This window comes from Cucurbita maxima, unplaced genomic scaffold, assembly GCF_002738345.1.
Source record: "Cucurbita maxima cultivar Rimu unplaced genomic scaffold, Cmax_1.0 Cma_Scf00033, whole genome shotgun sequence".
NCBI classification, from domain to species: domain Eukaryota; kingdom Viridiplantae; phylum Streptophyta; class Magnoliopsida; order Cucurbitales; family Cucurbitaceae; genus Cucurbita; species Cucurbita maxima.
The window spans coordinates 1,923,710-1,934,750 of NW_019272049.1; the positions used below are offsets into that span (position 1 = coordinate 1,923,710).

General features: G+C 39.8%; 2 protein-coding genes across 3 annotated transcripts; both read left to right on the forward strand.

Annotated features, from left to right (window-relative positions):
* The first annotated feature begins 1,105 nt into the window (after positions 1-1,105).
* Positions 1,106-2,118, forward strand: LOC111467264 (DTW domain-containing protein 2). The gene has a single exon (XM_023112120.1). The coding sequence runs from the start codon at positions 1,279-1,281 to the stop codon at positions 2,041-2,043; it is 765 nt and encodes a 254-aa protein (XP_022967888.1). The 5' UTR covers positions 1,106-1,278; the 3' UTR covers positions 2,044-2,118.
* Positions 2,119-2,908: 790 nt separating this feature from the next.
* On the forward strand, positions 2,909-10,431 carry LOC111467154 (villin-2-like). Of its 2 annotated transcripts, XM_023111939.1 has the most exons (23): positions 2,909-3,201; positions 4,472-4,511; positions 4,656-4,806; positions 4,994-5,093; positions 5,274-5,342; positions 5,526-5,762; positions 5,847-6,024; positions 6,124-6,256; positions 6,413-6,572; positions 6,664-6,814; positions 6,897-6,997; positions 7,107-7,265; positions 7,340-7,408; positions 7,478-7,546; positions 7,621-7,887; positions 7,967-8,114; positions 8,208-8,218; positions 8,307-8,447; positions 8,515-8,640; positions 9,284-9,346; positions 9,422-9,665; positions 9,740-9,945; positions 10,029-10,431. In XM_023111939.1, exons 3-23 carry the CDS (start codon positions 4,751-4,753, stop codon positions 10,140-10,142), a joined length of 2,802 nt encoding a protein of 933 aa, XP_022967707.1. In that variant the 5' UTR covers positions 2,909-3,201; positions 4,472-4,511; positions 4,656-4,750; the 3' UTR covers positions 10,143-10,431. The 2 variants fall into 2 exon arrangements, with proteins under 2 accessions (XP_022967707.1, XP_022967706.1); XM_023111938.1 differs by lacking the exon at positions 4,472-4,511.
* The last annotated feature ends 610 nt before the right edge of the window (positions 10,432-11,041 follow it).

Sequence of the window (11,041 nt, forward strand, 5' to 3'; positions counted from 1 at the left end):
TGATTAAAATGATTAAAATGATATTTTATATTTTTTAATATAAATTATATGGTAAGAATTATATTTTTTATTTTTCTAAATACATATGATAGAAAAAAATCTCGAGGGGAACTTGATTGGTGCGAGCTCTTTGTCGGAAACCCTTGCCCCCGATCCCTGTGAAAATAAATTGTGGTATTAGTAACCCAATTTTGGACCAATTCAAAAGTTCGAGTTGATTTGATTAATAACTCAACTCAAAAAATTTCACATTTCGACTCGAAATTTTCGAGTTAGGTTTGGGCTGTGAAATAATGGAGTGTTGAATGGAGAAGTCTAATGACAAATACAAAGCAGAGAAGTCCGACGAAAGTGGAACAGAGCGGAGAGACAGCTAGTGATGACGCCCTCGACGAGAAACACAGATACGAGGTCGAGCGAATAAATGAGAACTGAGAAGAGAATCCAACGAAGAAAAAAATAGGTAAGTAACGTCAACGTTCGACGACCTGCATAAACGAGACAAGAGTGAGATGAGAATTGAGAAGTCGAACAACGACATACAAAGAGAGTCGAACAACAAACGACGAAATAAATGTTGTGATGTGTGTGTGAGACGGTAAGTGCGAAAGCGATACTTCATTTCACTTATCTAGTTACCTTCAAGATCAAAGATAAACACCGCTGCATGAGATTGAGCGACAAAGTCTCGGACTTAAGGTTAAAGAACAGAGAGAGTCAGTCTACACAGTGCATATGTGGTAAGGGGTAGGGACACACACAGATGATGACTCATAGGCTTGGGCTTGGGAGTTTTTTTTTTAAAGGTTTTCACGGGTCGTTGACTCAATAATTTGAATTTTGAATCTAAACCCAACTCAAACTAGATCAAGTTAAACAATTGAATCCAACCCAAAATCCTTTTAAACTCAACTCAACCCTTATAATTCGGGTTGGATTCTCCGGTTAGCTAGTTGGATATACACCCCTACTCACTACGATTCTTCATCAAACATTTGTTACACGTCTTTGGAGATGAACTTGTTTGCAAAGTTAGAACGGGTCGTGAAAAACAATTTTTTTTTCTTGAGATTACATGAACAAATTCAAGTAAACATGGGTTATATTGTGTTCAAGATGTCAATTATAACAAATATTTTATCAATTACTTGTCTTTTTTTAAATCTTTAAATGTAACGTTCGAAAAATCTATTAATCTTGAAGGGTCCTCCTTTGCCAACCTTTAAACTCGTGAAAGCAAAGGCACGAACGACATCGTTTCCTCAAGTACCATAGGCCATGGAGCCAACAAACCACCACCACAACTCCGCCGCCGGATATTCCTCCGCCTCGTCCTCACCGCCCCCACGGCGGTCAATTTGCCCTAATTGCACCCGTCCCCAACTAGTCTGCCTATGCAAATTCCTTCCATCCCCACCAATCGCAACCAAAACACAAATCATTATCCTTCAACATCCTCACGAGGCGCAACACAAGCTCTCCACCACACCGATCCTCACCAAATGCCTCTTAAACGCAACCACCATCGTCAATCGCCGCCTCAAGCCCGGCCTCTCCGATCTCCTCGACCGATCGCCTACCGCCGTCTATCTCTTCCCGCCGACGCCTCACTCCTCGCCGCCAATCAACATCTCAGAACTCGACCTAACCTCCTCATCCTCGTCGGATTCCAATCTGGTTCTGATAGCGTTCGACGGAACGTGGAAGCACGCGAAGGAGATGGTGCGATCGAGCGAGGAGTTTCTGTCGAGATTCGCGAGGAGAATTTGCTTGGATTTCGACGAGAGCGTCGACGGCGGAACCATTTTTGATTCGGAGTTGATTCTGAGGAAGGAGCCGCACGGCGGTTGCGTAAGCACGATGGAGGCGGTGGCGAGGTGCTTGAGAGTGATGGAAGCAGATGGGGCGGAGATTGAGCTGAGATTGATCGGAGTTTTGAGGGAAATGGTTAGGTTACAGGCTGGGTTCCTGAAGCCCATGAACCCTAGGCCCAAATTGGTGAAGATGAAGAACAAAAGCGAAAGGGAGGATGAAATTAGATGAATCTTTAACATTATCATTTTAGTCCCTTAATTTGAGTTTAATTCCATTTTCGTCTATATATTTTTATCTTAGTTTATTATTGATTTTTGTATAATTTTTTTAAATACATAGGTAAAATTAGACATTCCTTGTGGAACACTTTAAGAATAAAGTCAATTTTATGTTCAATACCTCTAAAATAGCAGCAAACCACTATTAGACATCTCGAAAAAATAAATCTATTACAAATGTTAGGAATCCCGAATCTCCACAATAGTATGATAGTATTGTTCACTTTGAGCATAAGCTCTCGTCATTTTATTTTGAGTTTCTCTTAAAGGTCATTCCTTAAATCAATGAATGTGGGACTCTCTACCAACCATCATAAACAGTAAAAATACAATTAAATCACTGAGTAAAGAAGGATTAAGCTTTTGAGTAAGAAAATCCTAATCTCAACCAAAGATTCAAGCTTTTTGTTGAAGCAAAAGACCCTTTAGTCTAAGAAATTAACAGTAAAGATTTAAAAACATGTTCTAAATTGAGTCATTTCACATTAAAATAAAAGTTTGATTGAATGACTCAGATGTAATCTATCATAAAAATTGCTTTAAAATTTTATAAATGGTAAATATGATGCTCAAATTTCGTAAATATCTTGTTTTTGCGTCAGATAATAAATCAAATTCAAATACCAAATTTAACGTTTAGAAAGTTATACTAAATTTGTAATTTAATTTGCAAAATTTAAAAAACCATTTTCACATTTATTTTTAAAAAAATAATAAAAAAAAAGGAAAATTTGAGGCCATATTTTGATTTGAGAGAGGGAAAAAAAAACGAACTTCACGAATATTCCGTTCCATGAGGGAACAAGAGCGACCCAACATTTCAGGTGGCCACGTCACCTGTTCTTTGCCTTAAATAGCCACTGTCCCTCCCAAATTATCTGGGCTTTCTCTCTTACCACTCTCTCACCATCATTATCCACAATCTCCTCCTTCCCCTTCATAATTTATTCATACCCATTGCGCTTCCTGTTCTTCTCAAATTACCATTTCTTTTGGACCCTCAACTAAATTTTGTTATAATTCTCTCATTTTCTCCTCTGTTCTTGTCTTTTTGGCCTACTTCTCTACCTCATTATCGCCGGAATTGATATTAGTTCAGGAATTTCAGGTATTCAGATGAATTCATTTGCCCCATTTTGTCCATCATTTCCATTTCCCTTTTGAATCTCTTCCTAATTTGATATTGTTCTTGATTAACATTGTTGTTTGTTGGTGCTGATCATGATCATTTCTTACCCTTTTGGCATTGTTTCGTATTGCAAATGGATTGGAGCTTTAGTCTTATGTGTTTATGTGATGGGATCTTTGTGTTTTTTGGAGCCCTTTTGAAATACATCTGATAGTTGTTCTTTGTTCCCATATGCATTTGATGTTCTTTTCAGTTTGGGACATTGCTGTCTGAATCTTTGTTCACTTTTGTGTTTGATGTTCTTTTCAGCTTTGGGACATTGCTGTCTGTCATCTTTGTTCCCTTTTCCTTAGTCTGTAATGAATAAGCGTTATTTGACTGAAATCGCCACAATATGGTTGCGAATTGATCGAATAATGTTCATCCATCTTTACTTTTCATGGAATGTAATATAAATTTGTGTAGTTGGTTGTATGAAGACATCTATATAGTATTGAAGAATGAAAACTTATACACTACTCTTAAGGCAACTTGATGGCTTTTTTCCGCCTCTTTCAACCGTGGATCTCTACATGATTACGTTGGGCTAACCATTTGAGGATGTTTTAGAGCACTTTTTGTTAATTCTTAGAGCGAATGCAATGTATATTGAGGCATATTGTTCTCGGGAAATTTTATAGACGGAACTAAGATCAGGGCATGGCTCTAATACCACTTGTGGATCGGAGACCTCTTCACATTTCCTAAAAGCCATATTGTCCATTGGGTGGATAAGAGACCTCTTCCCACTTATGTACTTGTGATATTCTCCCATGTCTTACCAATGTTAGACTTTGGTTGCATTTCCATCGAGCCTAGTAGCTTGTATTGAGGTTAACTCCTTTTGTTTTGGAGCATATCGCCTTTCTGATAGAGTTCAATAACTATGTTATTGAGTCTCACCACCTCTTTTTTCAACACCTGAAGATTCTATGAACCTGACTAAATTTATGGCATGACTCTAGACCATTTGTTAGGACAACATATCTCTTTCAAAATGGTATGATATTTGTTCACCTTAGGATAGACACTCGTGCCTTACCTTTGGTTTTGCCTAAAAATCTTCATACTAATAAAGATATTTTTCCGTTCGGTGTGTGTATTCTATAACATTTGAATGACTGTGTGTATTCTAAAAAAAATGTTTCGTGAATAGTGGCACGAGTAACTTGAATGACTGTTTGTATTCTATAACATTTGTATAATTCAGCTGCAGTCCAGTGTCGTTGCCTTCCGCATCTCAGGGTTAAGTAAGTTCACGTGCATGCCTAGTATTTTCCATTTTCCACAGCCAAATTATCGGACGCATCCATTGAACACATGTTCTTATCTTTTTCGAAGTTATGAATGCTTAAAAGATATGCAATTTTGAGTTCCCACTTTCTCTCATACAGGGCTTTGTGGCATTTTTGGATGAGAGATAAGGCTGTTTAAGATTCTATCACTAAATCTTTGTTACTATATCCAATTATAAGGAAGGAACTAAAATATGTCTGGCCCAACAAAAGTTTCGGATCCCGCTTTCCAAGGAGTAGGCCAGAAAGTGTATCCTTCGTTCTATCAGCATTAAGCATTGTTTCTTTTCAGAATCATAGAGTTTACGTTCATTATATATCGAACAGTTTAAGATCATTTTATTGATCGTCTATGCATCTTATTTAGACTTGCTTCTTTAATGTCAATATCGAACATGCTGATTCTAGTGTTACATGTTGAACTTGACATCTTTTAGTGGCACTGACATTTGGCGAATTGAGAATTTTCAGCCTGTTCCGTTGCAAAAGACCGATTACGGAAAATTCTATATGGGGGATAGCTACATAATATTGCAGGTTGCTTTCAACTTATTTACTATTAGTACCGTTCTAGTATCTGTATAAAACGTCTTATCGCATTGAATAGACTTGGCTATGATAATGTCACTCGATTCATCGGAGCAAAGCTTGTGCCATCAATTTGTGAAAATCGTCTCTTTCGTGGACTGTATTTTTAACGAACATTTCCTATTGCAGACGACACAAAACAAAAGTGGCTCGTTCCTGTTTGATATACACTTCTGGATTGGAAGAGATACAAGTCAGGTGTTTTTTCTCGTCTCGTCTCGATGAAGTTTTGTTTGTTTTCGAAAAATAAAATCACTCGATCTTTGTTGATGTCATTTTGAGGGGACCAAAATTGTCATCTGAATCCTCAAGAAACCTTGCTTTGCATTTTCTTTTCCTTTTAAAAGATTAATTACTAAATTTCTCGACCTTTTGACGTAGGATGAATCCGGGACTGCTGCAATAAAATCTGTTGAGTTAGATGCAGCTCTCGGCGGACGTGCAGTGCAGCATAGAGAGCTTCAAGGCCATGAATCCGACAAATTTTTATCATACTTCAAACCTTGTATAATTCCGATCGAAGGAGGTGTTGCATCTGGATTTAGAAAATACGAGGAGGAAGAATTTGAAACGCGGTTATATACCTGCAAAGGAAGACGAGTCGTTAAGATGAAACAGGCACAGAATTCTATTCATATGAACTCGTGTATATTTTTGAATTCGTTATTTTTCTACGATCAAAATTTCATTTCGATAATGCAGGTTCCTTTCGCACGGTCTTCTCTTAATCACGATGACGTGTTCATCCTAGACACCGAAGACAAAATATATCAGTTCAATGGTGCTAATTCCAATATCCAAGAAAGAGCCAAGGCTTTGGAAGTGGTTCAATATTTGAAGGAAAAGTATCACCAGGGAGTGTGTGATGTTGCAATAGTGGGTATGCAAGAATACTTCTAGTTTTTCACTCTAGAAACACGTCGACGTTTTTAAGTTCCTCCTTAGTTTCTTAATCGTGTAATTTTGTTTGCTGTTTTAGATGACGGGAAGTTGGATACCGAGTCGGACTCCGGCGAGTTCTGGGTCCTCTTTGGTGGTTTTGCACCTATCGGAAAGAAGGCTAGCACGGACGATGATGTGGTTGCAGAAGCCACACCTCCTAAACTCTATAGGTACAAGAAATTTATTTTATTTAGCATTTAGTTCGTGCAAGACAAAATAATCTCGAATCTAACATGTTTTGTGAGAATATCATACGCTTCATTATCGGTATTATTCTGAAAAAACAAACTCGACACGCTATTCATTTAGTTTTCGGACGCATGCAGCATAGCTGATGGCAAAACGAGTATCATTCAAGGTGAACTTTCCAGATCATTGTTAGAAAATAACAAATGCTATCTACTCGACTGTGGTTCTGCGGTATACGTTTGGGTTGGACGGATAACCCAAGTCGAGGAAAGAAAAATGGCCAACCAAGTTTCTGAGGTATTCGAGTAGCAGTATAGCATCTAAGATAGTATATTCCACTAAATTTGGATCTAAATGTATCTGTTCTTTGCTACCTGTACTTTTCTAGGAATTCGTTACTAATCAAAAGAGGCCGAGGTCGGTACAAATAACACGACTTATTCAAGGTTATGAGACGCATTCTTTCAAATCCAATTTTGGTTCCTGGCCAGCCGGATCTGCAGCTTCTGGAGCTGAGGAAGGACGAGGAAAGGTAGCAGGTACGTGTCATTTGTGACTTAAAAGTGTACCTAATGTACTTCCGGCTTGACTTATTCATTCTGGTACTCAAATTTCTGCTAGCTTTATTGAAGCAGCAAGGTGTTGGTATTAAGGGGATGTCGAAAAGTACACAAGTAAATGAGGACGTACCTCCGTTGCTGGAGGGTGGTGGAAAGATGGAGGTTTAGTCCGAGCTTACTTTTTCACGTTAATTTTGAGGATAACTACATGAATTTGGTCATTACTTTTTTTTTTCTCGTGCTTCGTTATTGTACGTTCTTCACTTTGTAGGTATGGTACGTCAATGAGGACACCAAAACTCCGGTGCCTTCAGAGGACGTCGGTAAATTCTATAGCGGAGACTGTTATATTATTCTTTACGCTTACCACTCCGGTGAGAGGAAGGAAGATTATATTTTGTACACTTGGTACGGAAAGGATAGCGTCGAGGTAAGCTCTGGCCACGTGCCAAAAAAAATGGTTGGGCGGTACTAATCATTGCCTAACATGTTGTTCAATTTCAGGAGGACCAAACAACAGCAGCTCGTCTTGCAAGTTCTATGTCGAACGCGCTTAAGGGGAAACCTGTTCAGGTATTGAATCGCTTTTCTAGATCAGGATTATGTTATCGTCGTTGACATGTTATATTGGTACTTCGGTAGGGTCGAGTTTTTCAGGGTAAAGAACCGCCACAGTTCGTTGCACTTTTCCAGCCTTTGGTGTTCTTCAAGGTATGTAGCTTTAAACAGTTCGTGTTAGAATCCGGCTTTACAAGTTCGACGTTTTTAACCGATACGCTCTTTAGGGCGGTGTTAGTGCTGGCTACAAGAAATGGATAGCAGAGAAGGGCTTGGCGGATGAAACATATAGTGCAGATAATATTTCTCTCATTGAGATTTCTGGAACTTCTGTTCACAACAATAAAGCAGTGCAAGTTGATCAGGTGGCAACATCATTGGACTCTGGCCATGCTTTTGTCCTGCAAACGACATCTTCTTTGTTCATATGGCACGGAAGTCAATGTCCATTCGAGCTGCAGCAATCTGCTGCGAAAGTTGCCGAGTTTTTAAAGGTTTGCAACTCGTGCTGTGCAGACGTTTGTTCGACTTCTGTACAAATGGCTAACTATATCCTTCCTATTTACGTTATAGCCGGGCGTTACTTTGAAACATGCTAAAGAAGGTACCGAAAGTTCAATTTTCTGGTCGGCTCTTGGCGGAAAACAAAATTATACGAGCAAAAAAGCAGCTCAAGATATCGTCCGAGACCCGCATCTATACACAATTTCATCGAATAAAGGTGGCAGTTCTTTATAATGATAATACGTTCTTCTCTACCATATACCTAATTAGTTCTTATGTTGATATCGATTTCCTTTGACCGATATTTCAGGTCGATTTCAGGTGAGCTTTGGACCGGACTGTCTTTATGCATCGTTTTGGATGCTTTATTAAGCGTTTTGTAGTTATTCTTGTTTATGAGTTTCTGCAGGTACAGGAGGTTTTCAACTTCTCTCAAGATGATCTCTTGACGGAGGATGTGTTGATTCTCGATACACATGCGGAAGTGTTCGTATGGATCGGTCAGTTGGTCGACGCGAAAGAAAAGCAAAACGCCTTTGAAATTGGGCAGGTACTCTTAGTTTAGGATATAGCTCAAAATACTCTTTATTATTGTTATTGACATGCTTCTTTTGCAGAGTTACATTGAACTGGCTGCATCTCTGGAGGGTTTGCTCCCAAAAGTTCCACTCTACAAAGTCAATGAGGGAACTGAACCGACCTTTTTCACGACGTATTTTTCATGGGATAATACGAAAGCTATCGTACGTGCTGCCATTTTGCTTTCCGTTTCTCAGTATACTTCTTATTTCTTCTAATATTTCGTCAAAAAAATTTCTTCGATGGGTGAAAACTTGGTTAGATGCTTCTCTCGTGAAAAAAAAACTTGGTTATTGTGAGACCCCACCTCGGTTCGAGAGGGGAACGAAGCATTCCTTAAAGGGTGTGGAAACTTCAACCAAGTAGATGCGTTTTAAAACTATGAGGCTGACGGCCAGGGCAAAGCAGACTATCTGCTAACGGTGTGCTTGGGTTGTTACAAAGAGTCTCAGAGCCAAACATCGAATAGTGTGCCTGCGAGGACGCTACCCCACCCCCCTGCCGGGCCAAAGCAGACTATCTGCTAACGGTGTGCTTGAGCTGTTACCAATGGTATCAGAGCCAGATACCTAGCGATGTGTCAGCAAGGATGTTGGGCCCTCAAGGGGTAGATTGTGAAATCTCATATCGGTTGGAGAGGGGAACGAAGTATTCCTTGTAAGTGTGTGGAAACCTCTCCCTAACAGACGCGTTTTAAAACTTCATCTCAAGGGAAAACCCAAAGAGGACGATATTAGCTAGCGGTGGCTGCTACACTTATGGTCAGTTTATTCCGTTGTTAACCTTTGAATTACTTTGCCTATGTAGACTCAAGGTAACTCGTTCCAGAAGAAGATTTCTTTGTTGTTTGGAATTGGCAACGCTGCGGAGGTAAACGCTCAACGCTCGAGCAGGCTTTTTTCTAGATTGATGACTTTGCAAACGTCAAACATATTACTATTGCAGGATAAAACTAACGCATCAGGAGGACCTAGGCAAAGAAGTGAAGCTTTAGCTGCTTTAAACTCTGCATTTAATTCATCCTCTGAGTCGAAACCTGTTGCTACGAGGGCGTCGGGCCGTAGTCAAGGCGGAGGCTCACAAAGGGCAGCTGCTGTAGCTGCACTTTCTAATGTTCTTACAGCAGAAAAGAAGCAAGGCTCTGATTCTCCTCCTGCCTCACAGAATCGCAGTCCACACCCAGATGAGGGTAAGCGAGCCTCGTTCGACTTATAGATAGATATCCGTCGTTTTCATACCGACGACATAATTGGGTAATAACAGGGAAAGGAGAGGATGACAATTTCCAAGCCGAAAAGGAGGATGGTAAAGATGATGAAGACAAGGACGGAGGGACTTTTTCGCCTTCATTTGAAAACGACGGGGGACAGGAAGATAATGCTGAACCTGTTGTTGGCACGTACACTTATGATCAACTAAAAGCGAAGTCGGAGAATCCAGTGACTGGAATCGACTTGAAACGAAGAGAGGTTAGTCCGACATCTTTAAAATTTTTCCGGGGTTTATGATGGTTTCGTTAGTGGTTCATTCAACGTTGCTGATTTCTTCTCAGGAATATCTTTCTCCGGAAGAGTTCGAGACAATATTCGGCGTAACGAAAGAAGCATTCAGTAAGCTGCCTAAATGGAAGCAAAACATGCAGAAGAAGAAGTTCGATCTGTTTTAGAGAATGAACGTATTGTGGTGTCTTTCTGTTGCTCGTTCGAACTCCGACATCCATGTTCGAGACTCGGCGTTCTGTGAGTTTAAAGGCATCATGGCTGGTTCTAGCAATTTTGTTTAGAATTTGGTTTGTTTTATTGATTGTGATGCAGGGTGATGAGTGGTTTTTTCTTTCTTCTTTGTTTTTTCCTTGTTTTTTTGTTCCCCTCCCTGCATTGGTGTCTCGTTTTTGAGACCTGTCTGGCTGTTCAATTCTTTTGTTTTGAGGTCATCTGAGCCTTTTGATCTCTTATTTTGGCAGAAAGAAATGAAATCTTGTTTTTCTGCTAAGTTTATGTGCTCACAAGTTCTTTTATGATGGGGGGCGGATATCGAGAGTGAAAAATGCTATCTTTTAGGGTCGTATGATCGGAAATTTTGTTTAAGATTCTTAGAAATAGAATGTTATGGGAAGAATAAGATCCCACAAGGGAACATGTTCCGTTGTCTGTGAGATCCCACAAGGGAACGAGTGTTGCTGTCGTCGAGGACATTGGGCCTCGAAAGAGTGGATTGTGAGATTCTACATTTGTTAGGAAGTAGAATTTTTGACTGCCTTCGTACCTTCAAGGAGGCTTGACTCCTTTTTGGAGTCCTTTGTTCGACATTCGAGGATTTGTCAATTTGTTGGCACGGCTAAGTTTAGGGCATGGCTCTGATACCATGTTAGACGAACACGACTCTCCACAATGGTATGATATTGTCCACTTTGAGCATAAGCTCTCATGGCTTTGCTTTGGGCTTCCCAAAAGGCCTCACACCAATGAAGAGTGTATTCTTAGATTATAAACCCATGACCATTCCCTAAATTAACCGATGTGGACACGACTCTCCACAATGGTATGATATTGTCCACTTTGAGTA